General features: G+C 34.8%; 1 protein-coding gene across 5 annotated transcripts in view; it reads right to left on the bottom strand.

Annotated features, from left to right (window-relative positions):
* LOC113497985 (knirps-related protein-like) overlaps positions 1 to 13,809 on the bottom strand; it is a 60,420-nt gene extending 46,611 nt beyond the window's left edge. For 2 of the 5 annotated variants that reach the window (XM_026877860.1, XM_026877877.1), the window contains exons 1-2: positions 13,088 to 13,809; positions 10,481 to 10,520 (exon numbers count right to left, since the gene is read on the bottom strand). In XM_026877860.1, coding sequence (XP_026733661.1) covers positions 10,481 to 10,486 — 6 coding nt within the window. In that variant the 5' untranslated portion in view covers positions 10,487 to 10,520; positions 13,088 to 13,809. Of the gene's footprint in view, positions 1 to 10,480; positions 10,912 to 13,087 lie in introns of those variants that run through there. The other 3 variants (XM_026877845.1, XM_026877853.1, XM_026877868.1) reach the window with 2 other exon arrangements.
* Positions 13,810 to 16,833: the final 3,024 nt, after the last annotated feature.

Genomic DNA, 16,833 nt, shown 5'->3' with positions numbered 1-16,833 from the left:
AAATAGAAATTCCAAATATCTCTATCGTTGGTTTGTGTTGCTTATTCATTACCAATACGTATTTATGCTTTACCCTAATATTAAGCTCATCGTTTTTTGTCCGTGTTTGCTTGAAATCTCCGAAATCCTAACCTCTAACATAACAACCAATCACGCGTCTCGCTCTGCTCATTAGACCTCATTACCGTTCACAACTGAACACCAATGAATCAATGCGGTGTTTACACGATTATTTACACATCTATTAACCGAATGCCATTGCGTAATAACCTTTATAACTATGACGTTAAAGCTTCGAGTAGCTTAGATCGAACGTAAAATGGAACTTTGTTTTTTTCGAACCCGATGAAATGTCGAAATATTTTCTTACTTAATTCCTGCAGTTATCTATTACCAAGTTTCTTGTGCGTGTTCTTAGGACCTTAATGTGTACGATATAAAAGCGGTTTTTGATTGTTTCTTTTCTGTCTCAGGATACGATTGGAGATAAGTGTAAAACAGTGATGTTTACATTACCAATAGTTAAATCCGTGATTAAGTTTGTCCGTTCGTTAACGAAGGTGTGATATGGGATGTTTCGAGGTTAAATGATAGTTTCGAAACAGCCTTGTTTGATTTATGCATTAGTATTTTAATCTTTGTTTAGTAATGAACATATTTTGGATGGTTGTTTTGATCACGATTTCTCCGGTGCCGTGTTTAGGACCAATCAAACCGGACTATTGGTCTTTTGGTCCTACAGTCAATAGTTGGTTAACTTTTCAAAACATTTTTTGTGGAATTGCAATATAATGCTTTTTCACACCTAGCACTGACACTCATATAATAATTCTTGTGTGAACTTCTCAGTAAATGACACCAAAATATTGAACTTTATCGTATGATATTATCCTTCATAGGTCTCTCAATTGACTTGCAGCGTATCTTCATACGTTCCACATTTCGCAACGACCAGGGTTCAAAGTAAATCGGTTCGAACGTGGCAATAACATCGTCGCTCCGAACATAATAATTGTAATTCCTTACACCACATGTCTTAGTTATTTATGTACTCTAAAGTTCAACTTTAATACTGACGTTGTTTTTGTTAAGCTGTTTCCATTCTTTCACGATTTTGTTAGAAGATTTCGATGTGACTGCAGCAATATCGATCTGTGACCTTTCAATAATATTGTTTAGAGTCTTTCTGTCAAAAGTAATAATATAAACCATCCTGGAAACATCTCTAAGTGTGTTGTTCTCTGTTTGCTTTACAGTATTGACCTAAGGTATTGCAGTAAACACTCTATTCATGTTCGGAGCTTAATACAAACTTTTGTTGAATCGTGTAATAACTCGAGGTGCATTGACTAATCAGACGGTTAATACGTCACGGCCAGCGGTGCCGCAAGCCGACGCCAGCACATGCATTACCCATCCTATTATACAAATGGTTTTATCTCATCTCACTGTCAGGTTGTAAAAGCCAGCAATTATCATATTTAATATACGAATTCCTAGCGCATCGTAAAACATGGAAACAATAGTAGTCATTTGAATGTCCATAAAATCGTAACGCATTGTGTAACGGAGCCGAACCCGCGACCCGACACGAGTGATATTATTTAATTTCGCAACTTGCGAGGTGAAGACGTCGGCTATTATGGGATTACGTTCTGAAGTAATTAGATCACGCGAATCTGTTACGTGATGCCGAGATGAATGTTCTGATACTTTGTTGCTTGTATGACTGTGTGGTTAATGTTCATACCTATATACATAGATTTGTAGTAACGTGTTATTTAAAAGTTTACCGCTCAATTGCTATGAAGACTGGCTTAGGCTACTGTCTGTTATGAAGTTTACGTTTGGAAATAATTTTAATAATTTGGTATTTTTACGAGGTCTTTTGAATAGCGTTTTGGCCTATCAGTGACCTTAAATAATAGTTGAACCTAGTTACATGTATGAACCAGATTATTGAATCCATCAATGCAATAACAATTATTGTATCAGAGCATAAAATTAAATAAGAGTAAGTCACAGCTGGACAGACAGGCGTCTGCGCAAGTTCGCGGGTAAAAGTGAAAAAGTAACGTCGCTCCAGTTCTCACGGGGGCGGCCCGTGGTGTGCGCCGGCGCATGTGTTATGAGAGGTGGCGATTTAGGACTTCTTATATAAAAGGGCAAATTGCATGAGTTTTAAAGTATGAATCCGTGGGTTTGTGGGAGTACGAATTTTTTTCCAGCAGTGGGAAGAATAATTCAGAAACAGAACATGTCTAGTTTAACAGAAAATTTCGTTTGGAATAATTAAAAGGAAAAGGAATCAACGTTTGTGTAAAACAGACTGTTATATATAATTGTTACTGATAATGGCATCTTTTCAGGTTTGACAACAACTTATACATTACGAACACAATTAAAACTGTGTTAGTCTAATCAGAGCCAGTATGGCTACGTGGTAAAATAACAATCACACATATCGTGCGTCTGGAGCCAATCGTCATTAAATTGTAATTGAATCGTCTGACCGTTACACATTAATCGCAAATGACACATATAATTAAAAAGTGCCGACAAACATAAAAACATGTGTTACGTGGTCACTAATGTGCGGTCGCTGATGATGTTATTAACAACAATCATGATAACGAGAGCCTTGCGTACCGACGAGGCTCTTAAAAACCTGTAATGATATATATTGAGGTTATGGCATTGTACCTTATTGGACGACAAGTAATACAATTTGTATCTTTTTTACTAGTAGTACTATTAATGATAAGAAGTGCATAACATTGTATGTAAGGATTGTAAGGTCAGTATAGTCGCATCATTAAGGCACGTGTCGCCTCCCGCTCCAGCGCATCCCTTGCGCCGTCATACCGCTCAGCCTTGATCTTGCTACCGTCGCGTAATTAACTGCGCCAGTTTACGCCGCGGCGGCGCGTGCGCACCTGACGTCAGCCATTGTTCCGATTTAATTAGTTCAATGTTGTGAATGAGAGGCTGAACTGAAGTGCGGTAATACGCAGACGCGAGTATACAAGTTCAGGTCCAAGGAAATACGCTTTTATATCGTGAGCTTTCATACGAAGCGATTTATAATTATTACACGCCTTTGTCGAATAATCAATATAGAGTATTAGATGTCATCCACTTGACGAAAGACTAGAAATCGAGCTACCCGTGAGTCAATAACAGAAGCGACATTAACAATCACGCATGCTTCTGGTAGTGTCATTATAAAGTGTCAAAGATACTGTTGAGACGACAAAGCCTTTCGCTCAAGTAATTACTCCAAGTTTCCCAATCACATCTAATACGCAATAATTCAATAAAAATCATCATTTCTCTAGGAGTATAGATACAAGATTGACAGTACAATGTGGTTGGCTATTATTTGTGAATATCAATCATATACAGGATGACACTCTGTGGCAGTAAAATTGAAATTCTATAGTGTACGCGCAGTAGTCACCGAGTTATGGCTACTTATTACGAGGATGACGTTTGGTGGGCACGACCCGGTGGCGAGACGACCCGCGACGTGCGGTCGACTCGCCTTATTAGCGTAAATCTTTCGTGAAGGTGGCCTGAGCGAGGATTGTATTCAACTAGGTGTGGATCGAAATGAGCTTCAACATAAATTATATTCACTTACTTGTCAAGTGAATACGTTTAAAACATCAGTCTCTAGAAAATGTAGGGAGCGCATGACAACTAACTTTCCCATATAAATTATTTAATATATTTAGGTTTATGACATTTCAGATAAAACTAAATCTTTGCATATAAGTACGCTCAGTTTAAATTATAGTGATTTGTCCATGATGACGAATAGGTCGTATAATATAAATAGCCTGTTTCAGATGGCAGACATTATGGCGCCCATAGCATGCACGCACGAGTGAGGGGGAAAGGTTCCAGGTTTATGTCCTATAGAAACAAAGCGGCTATTGCTTGGAAGAATGATAGTACTGCCATATAACATGGTCAGTGACTTCGACGGAAATAGGCTTTAAGGTAGTTAAACAAAATTAAAAGACCGACTTCAAAATGGAGCTCAGTTATAGACTATTTAGATGTCTAGAACAATCTAAACACATTGGACAAAATATTTGAACGCGACTTATTTATGATTAAAACGTAATTTACCATGTATCTTTGAGCAGCCTTCAAATGCCGTATGTCGTACTAAACCCCAGGCAAACATAACTATTTAACATACAAAATCGTCCAGCTCTTGCGGCACACTCATTTGTCTAAGTTATTTAAGAATGTACATTTCCTCATTCCACGTCCAAGACCTCTAACATTAATTATACAGAACTCATATTCTCATATTAGCCAATTATTAAATTTCAGTTCGTGATATATCGAAACGAACACAACAATTATAACCCAGTAATTAATAACCATAAAAAATCGAGACCGTCTTTCACCACTCCAATTCTTAAAACACTTTCGACAAATAGAAGGAATAGAAATAATGAGGCTGTCATCGATAACATTGACAAATTAAATATCAACATTTAAGACAAACTTAATGATACTCTTGCATCACACAAAAAAGATCTTTAGAACGCAAGAAATAAGAGTTATGAAGATGATAAAATAAATTTGGTGGAACATATGAGGAGTGAAGATAGGTAATGTCAGAATTTTTGCCACAGTGTAATTAGAGAGAGCTCTGACGTAAGAGGTCATGCGAACGGTATTTGGGTCCGTCGGGCGTCGGCGCGTGGTGCAATATGGAACTTATAGAAAACAAATGGTTATTGAAAGAAATGCGCTTTGTGAAGACAGTTATAGCGAAACGTGATGCCGATTGAAGAGGCTGATTAGAGCAGATCGGGACTATTAGTAAAGGGCGTTGAGATGTTTAAAGGGAACTTGAATGTAATTTTAAAAGTTAAGAAAATTAGATACTTGGAAAGATTTTTTTTCCTACGTGACTTTTATATTTAGAGAGTTTTCAGCATAAAACCGCTATCGCTTGTCACCTCGCCTCACTCCTCCAACTTAAGTCAAACTCCGCCAAGTTTCGTTCACAGTTAATTAAAATTAATAATCGTTAACTGACCAGCGTATTGTAAATTAATGATTTATAAATTTCCACTGCAGGCTACTTGAGGGCGAGTGCTACTAATGATGTTCCTTTTAGGCACAACGCACATTGAAAAAGTCAAACACGAGGTGTAACAAGACGTAGAAACAACTGAAGCAAGTAAAAATATACTTGTTTCATATTTGAAAGAGTAAAAGATTCTAGAATGCAGAGATTACAGAAGATAGGAAATCCTTCTAACATTAAACAGAGAATAAATCAAACAATTTAAAGCTGAATACACAAGAATCAATAACCTCAAGCAAATTGAATGCAATTATTAAGCTTTATTATGAGTGTTATTTTAATAACTCTGTTAAATACAATTACTTTTTACAATATCTTTCTGAATTTATTCAAACTGCTTCATTACGTCAAACAAGTAGCCATGTTAAGTGACGTTGGTCGGAGGCGGGAGCGCGCGTCTGTGTGCGGTGCCCCTAAGGCACAACGCATGATGAGTGAAATTAATACCAAATTGAATACAGTGGCGATTGATACTCAGATTTTAATGTTCGTCATAATTACTTTATTTCTTTGAATGTTGTACTACTGTTTCTGATATTAATAGGTATCTGAGCGGCAGGTCCGTTTGTTTTTAATGTTTCTTATTTTTTCAATTAATTGTTAACTAAATCTCATTTAGAAGACAAGCCGTTACAATGTGATTGAATTGACAGAAGAATAGTTTGATAATTAAATGGTTTATTGCTTTACAGAAATTTAATTAATTATCTTACTGTTTCGTATTGACAATAACTTTATAGGATATGTAACGGAAATCTAAAGGACTCAATAAAAAAAATCCTATTTTTATGACGTTTGCTTCAATAACTCTAAAGTCCTCATTACGAGAAAACGTCTGCGTATTGCAATTCTGTCGCCGGCCATCAAAACGTTTACGATATTATATGACCACCCGTAGAGCAAATACTCCGTCAGTTTAAGCATCGCTTTAAGTAATTCCTCCATTTACTCCGTAAGTATAGACATCAGCGGATCAAGAGCGACTAAGTAAAGTATTAAAGAAAATCGATCGTGATTCTTTGACATTCCCCTAGAGTCAGCTACAATCGACACAAATCCGAATATTGCGGATACATCACGAAATACCAATAAAATATACCTTCCTGTTCATAAACAAGGGCGCCATCTGTAGCCAATACGACAATCAATACAAAACTCAATAGGGATGTACTCTGTGGTATCCGAAAGTTGTTAGCTACTGTCGTTTTTGGTGTCATTTAAAGTTCCATTTATTTTTTAATAATATACATCAATGTGCCAGTCACATTGACTATTTGATTGGCGTGAAGCAAGAATTAAGCCTACTCATTTATTAGCTATAATATGACCATATTCAACCCACTTACCAAGTGTGGCAACATACGTCCGTTCATTTGCTAATTGAAGCTGACATTCAAAGGCTAATTCTATATCATCATTTCTATATGAGCGTTAAAATTATGATACTTTAACGTGCTAATTACTTAATTTTCATAATCATCTTTTTTGTACATATTTTTCGGATATTTTTAATATATCCGCGGAGGGAGAACATCCCTAGATTGTACCGAAAACGGCGCGCGATGTTACATCGAGGACGAGTGGTTCCGAGCGCTCACGATTTTGCCCGAATGAAGTTGTACCTATGTCTGTCTGTCTGTTCTTGTGTGTCGCGGCTGCTAACGGTACGCGCGATTTATTGGCGCTGGCCACACGTCGATATAAAGTTTTGCTCCGTTTTGGTGAAATAGGAGGAACTGTTCCGAATGTCTTTTGATAATGGTCAAATAGATTTATAGAGCATCCGTCATAAAGTTACTGTTATATTCCTAATACATTTATCATTAACAGAAAAAAGGAGTTTTGATGATTTTGTTTCAGCATTTTATTATCTTGGCTTTTTAAACGTTTAAAAGCCTCAATAAAATATAATCCAAAGAACTAAATTACATATTGTCTAAATGGCAAAAGATTACGTCCATACTCTTTCTAATTATTAAGAGGAATATCATAATTGACTTTTATCATAATTATCCATGCGTTGATGGTTTCTCATTCAAATGGTTTTTGATCGTTAATGGCCTATCGATGTCTATATTTGGACCTGAAGATATATCATAGACAGGTGATGGCGACAAATGCTCATTTAAGTATAATAATAAATTATAGGCGTCGTCTGCTAAGGTAGGTTTTTTAATACTTTAGGCTAATTGCTAAGACTGAAAATAAATTACTGCGAAAAAAATCAACATGCTATCATTTTTTAGATACCAGAAGTAACTTAAGTGGCTATCAAAAATAACTAAAGAACTAAACTACTTACAAACAGAATCTAGCTCATAACTCTTGCTCTTAAAAGAAATATTTTATTTTGATACGTTCCTAACAGTAATGTTAGAACGATCATTCTTAGAATTGCATAAAAATAATATGAAATTGCTGCACTATTCCATATGAAACGGAAAGTAAATCACACACGCGATGTATCAGTCTTTGTTGTGTAAAGTTGATTGTACACGCGACGGACGGATCGGAAACGGGGATCCGGTAGAATTATTGAGAGAGTGATTGAAATGTTATCAAACCCCGTGTAAAATGGTGTTTAAATGTTTTCCGTACGTTCATATGCTTGTATTTTCAGAATATGATAAATGAATGAATGAAATTTAAATGACGGCAATTAGTTTTAGATTAATTTATAGCTAATTTAAAGTGATGTTTTCGATTGTACAGCTTAACGGGAAATGAATTGTATGTTGCTATAAAAAATATAAGCCGTATGATGTGTAGGAAGGAAAGAAATATATTTTTTCAACGTCACGAGTGAATTCCTTTGCGCGCTTTTTTTTCTTATCACAAGCTATTCATGTTTCCAGAAAATCACATTATGGCTTTTGTCCAACTGTCCAACATTCTTCACGTAAATTAAGATCATAATCATAACAAAAGTTAGGGAGAAATCTCATCATAGCCATTTCAAGTCCGGTAACGTTATCCCGTTTTATTTAAATCCGGCGGCAAGTGTGAACGGTCCTCAAGATCCGCGATTATGATGCCTGTTGCCATTAGGTGGCATTACTGCCGCGTGGGAACTGGACTGCTGAGGCCAAGACTTATAGCAGCCCGACTGTTACCTTGAATGTACGCTGATAACATGACTAGATGTGATATTTGCAATAAGTGATACAACAAAATTTTGATTGTCGGGAAGATTAAACTCTTCTGTTCTTCATTACCTTGTCTTAAATGTCATCGGCTCAAGTTATTTAATGTAGAAAAAACTCTTAAGGTTTTGTTTAACTTTTTCTTCACTAATTCTTTTAATTAGTTTGTAAAGACAAGCAAAGTCGGAAGACTTAAGACTCCTTATAAGTAATTCAGTGAGGTGAAGAAACGTTAAAGGGTCCTCTATCGCAAACTTTTACAAAGTTACCACTATTGACGTAAAAACATCCACGCTTATCCAGAAAAAATGTCAACACCCCACCGACAACAAATGACATTTTTTAATTTAATAATTATAGCCAAATATGAATATAGTTTATAATTGGCGGTAGCCTTCACTAAATAAAGTCATAAATTTTATTTAAACATTTCCCTATAGGTATTATCACAAAAACTAAAATAATTGTTCGCAAAACAAATACCAACTGTATTTTCTTGCACAAAAGACTTAATATAACTTGCTAATGATTTTTAGATCAAACGTAAACCGAAGAGGAGTAAAAAGACATTTTTTTCGTAATACTAGAACAGTTTAATTAACGTGCCTTATATGAGCAAAGCGGTGCACTTGAATGAAAGCAGATCAGTTAATTATACAGTTTTTTGTCAGCTACGGCGTCTGTGGTGAAATAAGTGCCTGGACAAGTGGCGGCACTCGCTGTTTACTTATGTTCACGGCGCGGCGCGAGGGGGCCGCCAGAGGCAGGCACTGCGGAACTTTAGATCCAGCCGCAAATGTTTGAAGTGCAACGAAACTTGTTGTTAGGTGTCTGATCATTGCTGAAGCCGGCGTAACTGAAGTAACGTCATTCCTTTAATTAACCTTTTTTGATTTTGCTATTAAAGATGAGTTGTCTAGACGTATTAGCCTTAAGCTCTACCAAGTTAAAGTTTATGTTTACGTGTGATATTGCTGACCCTCATGATTTTCGCATTAACTCAAGCACTTAGCTACTCTAGTTACAAAGAGTAATCTCAAAAATCCACTTCAATTTCTCCGACGTTAATACGTTTTTAAATGCTCTCAAATTTCCAAACAGACTGAGTCCGGCGACATCGGAGGTTGCGACAACCGGCGACTTCTGGCAACCAATGGTAGTTGGCCAACCAATAATTCGACTGAGTAATTAGTATTTGAAAAGAGTTCGAGTCGTTAGCGCGAGACGTTTTCGAAATGTTAAGCTTTGCACTGATTTTCAGATACTTAACGACTGATTGACTTAAATGATTGATGATGGATGATCTTTTCTTTTCGAAGTGTTGCGGAAAACTTGTAAATATCTTTGAGTCGATGAGTCGTGCAATATTCTGTTGATTCATATTCTCGTTTCTATTTACTTGCGTTTTCGTAAGTTAGCGGGTTTACGGTAAATAATTTGTGAGTCAGAATTGTCTTACAGAATGTGATTTGTAACGTTTTCGGACTTCGAACGTTCGTGATTTATTTAGTACTTATTGTTGAGCAGCTATTTATAAAGATACGATTTTGTTCGCCGGACAATATTCAAAGAATTTGACGATTATAGATCACACGACGTAAATGATCAATTTCTAATCACGTATGTTAATAGCGTTTAACGATTACAATAATAAGAAGTATTTGAAGTGATTAAAAAACGGGTATCCTTTGAAGGGAAACTTGCAAATTATGCAATATTTAAGATGCATGTTTGAGTGATAATGGGCCGATTTGTTTCATAATTGTATTGCATACAATTGTTGATAGCTTGAATTGTCGGCACGCTACCGACGGCGGCGCTCCCGATCCGCGCACTACCGACCTCTTTAGATCAATGAACTGAATATTTAAAAGGGTATTTATTTTTTAAGTAGTTGTATTTAGTATTTTTTAACGTTTTTAGTATGTAGGGAATAGTTTATTAACAGAACGCCTTTGTATAAGATGGGGCTAAGTGAAATGTAGATATGGAATATGGATGTCGTCCAGTCGATCATAAATTTAATAAAGTTTGTGAAAAAATATAAGTTAGTGCCATTTTAATGTGTTGTTACCAGTATTAATATATTTATGAATTTAGACAGTATTTTATTTTTAGAATCTATATATTTTTTATCAAAGTTAAAAAGTTCGAATTAAAATAATGTGATGTAAATAATGATGAATGTCAAATAAAACTAAAAATAATGTAAAATGTATACCTCCATGGCGGAGCGACGCGCCAGCGGCTGGTGCCCGACGCTGAGGTTACATAGAAATAAAACACCAAACTTAACATCATCGAAACTAATGACCCAAATTAAACTGTAAATCGATTCAACACATAGACTATCAAAACAATTGTCATTGTCCATTGTATAACCTGTTACGTGTGTAGTTATGTTCTTATAGCGGCGTGGGACCTGTTCCCACGCCCTATTGTTTTACTCATTACTCGTTATTTTTTTAATAACACTTTATTATAAGCATAATGGTCAATTGTTCAATAGAATTTCGATTTTTGAACGAGGTCGGTGTGATAGGGTGCCGTTTTGGTGATACTCGTTCACAGCATTGTTTGCTGTCAATCGTTTGATTTGTTTTACAATTGATTGGGCTTTGATAGGCTTTTGTTTTGGAGATCTTGAGGGATTTATCTTTTGGATATAAAGATATAAAAAAGAGATAAAAAGATTTAATTAAATACTGTAATTTATGAAGCTTATTATGTACATTTATTTAACGAGTGCTTTTAAATAGATAAGATTAAATACGTGTTACCATACAAAACAAATGTTTCAGAAATTTATCAAGACATATTTTTTATGTATTTCAACTATTAAATTGAATTTGTCTCTGATTACCGGAAGAAAAGTTAGTTTTAATACTTACAAAAACTATTTTTTACTATACTCTCCTCTATGCAAGATAAACGCAAACTGAGTTTGTAGACTTAAGTCATGTTGACGCGGTACCATGCGGATAATGTACATGAAGTACTAATTTAATTTGATAGACATTAACTTTTATAACACTATACAATAATATACCATTTGATATGAACTTATTTAAAGTTATAAAAAAGGGTAGTTACGGTAGTACCTTAGCTTCTAGCATAACTTGAGTTTACTATAGCCACCAACAGATGGCGGGCGTAGTACCTACGATTCGATTAGGAAAGTTGCAAAGGATTCGGGTAAAGTTAAGTATTTGTTTTTTTGTTACACATGAACTTAGTAAAAGTTATGGCTTATAATATAAATTTCTCAAATAAAAATATTACATTCACAAAAAATAATTTTCAAAGAAGGTACTCCCAATTAACAACTTTAGATGATACATGGAGACATGATGAGCACGGTCGCTGTGCTGTTCTAATTAATAGAAATCACACACTAAACAATCACTTCGTAAGATACTATAGTAAACGCTCTCATATCATATTGAAAATTAAAATTGAATTATCTTTTTATTAATTATTGATATTCCTCATTTACAAAGATAAAGTATGCATTATAGAGACAGAGGTAAAAATATGTAAGCAAGATAAGAAAAACTAATTTATAAAGCTAACTGTAACTAAATTTTAAATCTTGTTTTAGTTTAAAGTTAACACACTACATGTAGTTTCATAATAATGTTATTAGCACCTTAACAAAATACTCCACATTTAAGTTTAAAAACACGTACACTCATTAGTATAAAATGTTGTCTAAACAGGAATCGAACCCACAGTTTCTTGTTTACTAAACCACTACGTTAATCGGATCGTCTTTAGTACATACAGCCTTGGTTTTAACTCGAGATTATGGCTATAAAGCCTTTTCTAGAGATGCATCTAAAAAGCCAGACGCGCAACACTTAGCGCCATTTAGACAAATCAGGTTACGTTTAATAAACCTTAATTAGTTGCTTTTAAATAAAACATTACGTGGTAGAAAACGTAAATTTCATTCTGAAACGCGTGCCTTTCTTCGCCGTTCAAAAGACATAAACGCATCGATTCCGGATTTTATGAACATTCGCGAGTTAAAAGTAGTTTTAATATTAATCCGAGTATTTATTTGATTGGAAATTAAACATGTTCGATTTAAATAGTGATATTGAAGAAATTAAAGGTGAAATTATTAATAATATATAACATGGTCACTGGTCCGGTGGGCGTGGTGGTTCCGCCATGTAGGTATATCATTTTATACTTTACGCCTCTTTTCATTAGATTCAGTGGTTATTTATTATTTTTGTCTGTATCTAATACAGTTTATTTAATTTTGTTTGCTCAGTAGGTATTATATTTAATTGTAAGAAATATCTTTAAGAATATCAGAAATTGCAAATATTTGAATACAATATTTATATATAAATTCACAAAGCCTTGATATTATGTCATTTATGACATACTGTCTACTAAAAGGCTATTTGCACCTACATGTAATGTTTATCTATAATTTTATAGTCTAAAGTGTGTGTATGCACTAAAATTCACGATTACTATTTCAAATATTTGTAATAAAACTAGATGCAATAACAATAAATTGAATTTCATTTATTTTTATTTTTGGAGTGTTTGGGACACCCGTTGATGTCTTTTGTAGGGAACAATTGTGTTCCGCGGAAAGTAGGAGGAAAGTACCGCTCACATAAATTGCATGAGTTAATTAAGAATTAGTCTTGAATTATTGTTTCATTTTCCTTTTTTCTTAAATAAATAGATTTTATGTGGAGCTGCGGATTTTAAATAGAGATAAATTGAATGGAAAATAGTGGTGTAAAAGTATTGGTATCGTTTTTGGACAAACGCAGACATAATTTAAGTGAACACAGCTTACCTTAATATCTTTGGTGTGAGCACAATTAGAGCCCGAAGTTTTCCGAAAAATCCCACTGTCACTTCACAAAATTCGCTCTCAATTTTTTAAGTCAATAAAATTTCACTAAAGCGACCCGCATACGCGGTACTTCAATTACGAATACTATCGATTTCAAATGTCACAGTCCAGTCACTTTCGATGAAAACAAACAAACGGAATGTCGCCGTTCAATTTACATGTAACGTATAACTGAAAGCGCAAACTGAAAACGTCTATGCAACCGCACTGTTATATTTATTGTCTATTGGCACATCATTTTAACAGTTCTTGGTGTCTTTAATGAGTTCTAAAATTGAGTAAAACACTGGCATTTGATATGATGGGATTGAAATCGCGCGGCCGATTTCATTTCCGAGGATTTATGATATGAAACACGGGTGGCGTGTGTCTGCTGCGGCGCGCGCGCACGAATGCTCTCGGAGGTGGATTCGGAGCTTCGAGCGCTGAGGGGGCGTGGCCAACTTCTAACGCAACATCTATCTCTCATTCCATCTCCCTCTGACCTTCCTTATTTGACATGTTGTTGTCTCTCTCTCTAACGGCGGTGCGTTACCGGTCTGGTGGGATCGCGTGAACTTTGCCACTGCGCCCGCGCCGATTAATAAAACGATACGCGACGTTATAGATCGCGCCGCGATTATCCTAACTCCACAGTTAATGCGTCGCCTTTATAACGTATGCGGATTTTTTTATTTGATATTTCTTAGGCTTGTGTTTTTGCAGCTTTCGAAAAGTTTAGAAAAATACGTTTATTTTTGTAATTTAAATAATAGTTATCTTGAAAATAATTTATTTTAATAAGTGACAAAAAATGTTTGCCGTGTTAATTGATAAAATTGTCACATATTAATTAGGCATTAATTTAACTAAATTTAACAAAATTTATCACTAGCTACTTTCAATGAAAACGCATAATCACTTAAAAATACGCAAGAATTATTTCCAACAAAATATTTAACACGAGTGAAACAAAACGGTACAAAACGTTTTAAAATATGAACCAAATCTCATCTTCAATCCATTAACGTGCACCCTAATAAAACTTTCTTTTGTAAATAATGTTTTTTAAACAAAACGCTTTATTGTTGCGAAATCTTTTCTTTTCACTTTAAAACACTGGGGAAGCAATTATGACGTTTTTTTTGGATAAAAATCTACTTTTCGTTTCTCATTCCCGTTTTTACGCTGCTGGTACTTTTTTGGTGATTCTTTCGCAAATATTCGATAATAGGGAAGCTGTTAGTAGTTTTGGGCTGCGGAAGATATTTCATGACCGTACATGACTGTGTGATTTGAGATAACATTTTCTTTTGGCATATGTTTGCGTGAAAGACAGTTGTTTTTACTAACCGATTACTTACTAAAATAAGAACACCTTTAGTTACCGTTGTAGGTTATTATTTTCGAGACGTTCCAATTTAATTCCTGCTCTGCGTACCCTCTTAGAATGTGTCTAGTATTTGCATATACATTTTTTACACAATTAACTTTGTTAGCATTTTTGCAGCTCTTAGTTGATATTTTGACCTAAGAAGCATATTACGCATATTACGCTTATTAGTAGGTATTAACTCTTGATGGAGCACCGTAGTATTACGTATCAAATGAACTGTACCACTCTGACAACGCTCTGACCTCCTATTTACGATCAAAAAGCAAACTGGACAAGCATATCTACTTAAACCTAATTTATATTTTATATCAGTGACCTTTTTAACACTAAGTAACCTCCCGACGCCATCCTCGATATGTTGATGTTACCTGCACATAGAAAATAATCGTAATATTCTGCATACATGAATACGTAGGATCAACGTTAGAAATAACAGGTGATCTCTACCTAGTATTTATCATAGTATCGATATGTTAGTATTACCATAATGCACGTACGTAATTTATACTAGCTAATATATTTATGTTGTGTAATGCTGTTAGCTGATAACATCCCGGAATCGCGACTCGCGACAATTTGATAAATATCGGTATAATTATGTAATTAATTAGCCATTTTCATTAACATATAATTTGTCATTAACCGCACGCATACTTAGAAAAATTAGCATATTTTGAGCCTATATTATACATATATATATTTTTACGATCACACTTATGCAGAATACGGTTTCGCATATCTAGACATCAATTTGCATAGACCTCATAAATAGAAACTACTTACATTAGAAACATGACAAAGCAATAAGTATTTTTAGCTTGATCTCAAGCAAAGGTTAATTAAATGAAAGAAGTACAGTATCGTTTGCAAAACGTTATTAACAATAACTGTTACAAGTAATAGGGCCTTGACTTATACTGTTCCGTTGCAAAAAAGTACACTATGATGATCCATTTTTAAATTGCAACCCTAAAATACACGGTAATAAAAGATGTAATAATATAAGTAAAACATTGCGAAATGCCGACAAACGGTTCGCAGAAAAGAAATTTTGCACAACACTAAGAAAGACAATTTTATAATTGTTTTATTAGTCTCTCTGTTACGGACAGTTATTTTACAAACGGTTAACGCTTTTTATTACAAGGGTAGTCCGGTGTTAATGGGTCCGTTAGTTTGGGCCTCTCTGACGTCACGGCTTTTTTGACAAGGTTTTTTTGAAGTTCGGAAACGGGTTCGTTGTACGATCGATAGCTGGATTTTAATAAGATCGGAATGGATTTTTGGATTTTTGATTTTGATTTTGATTTTGATGTGAAGGTGAGACGGTTAATTAAAATAGTTAATAAAAGTTCGTAAAAATATTTATAAAAAAAACATATATTACGTTAAGAAAGTATATTACTCTAAAAAAATATTAGAATCCCTGCAAAATTATGAGCATTTTATACCGTGAATTAACGAAAAATATTTTTTAACTCTCGGTGCATAAAACAGCGCAAGTCTCCGATAGTCGACAAATTCATTATGCAAGCAACATCTATCGCTTAACCTCAAATACATTTACATCGGGTAACGGTGACTATGGTCCATAAATACCTCAAAATTTCGAGTGGTCACCATGCCAAAACCACGGGGCGGGAGAGTCTCGGGTTAGATTTCCACGTAGGACAAGTATTTGAGTGATCCACGAAAGGTTGTTCTGAGTCAGGATGCCTTGTAAACGTGCCTCACTGTTTGTTGCTTTTGACACAAACATATATCTCCTTAGTTCGAGAGCAGTTGTTACGAAAAATATCTTTTAACAGACCTTTAAATGATTTAAGCGAAAGTTTTCAGCCAAATAATTACAAAATTCGGTTTCTTTGATTTTCGTTAATCCGCTAGTAGTGTTCGTTACCATGACGATCATTAGGACAGGGATATAAAAAGGGTATTTAACCTAGAGGTTAATTAATTGAAAATTAAACTTTAATTTGTGCCGCTCTTGGGTTTAAAGTAGCGTCGGCAGCGACAAGTTCAGATGTATTAAAGATAATCAGTTACATCTTTTTATATCGGTTTGCATCCAAAACTGTTTGTTATGTGTTTAATATTTTTTTTTGCTTTAGAATTTGCTATCGTTAGCGTTACATAGGCCGGGAAGATAAGTGGGACCCATTTAGAAGTGATAATTATTTTACAAGTATTTTAAAAAGCTTAAAAACATGTTAGACATTATTAACACAACATTTCGCACTCGTAACCGTGAATCGGAATCGTGGCACCGAGTGTTCAAGAACAAATCGGTTGAATGACAAAGAAAAGCCGT

Source organism: Trichoplusia ni, chromosome 1, assembly GCF_003590095.1.
Source record: "Trichoplusia ni isolate ovarian cell line Hi5 chromosome 1, tn1, whole genome shotgun sequence".
NCBI lineage: Eukaryota > Metazoa > Arthropoda > Insecta > Lepidoptera > Noctuidae > Trichoplusia > Trichoplusia ni.
The sequence above is the reverse complement of the archived record's forward strand: the minus strand, read 5'-3'. Positions and strand labels throughout refer to the sequence as shown.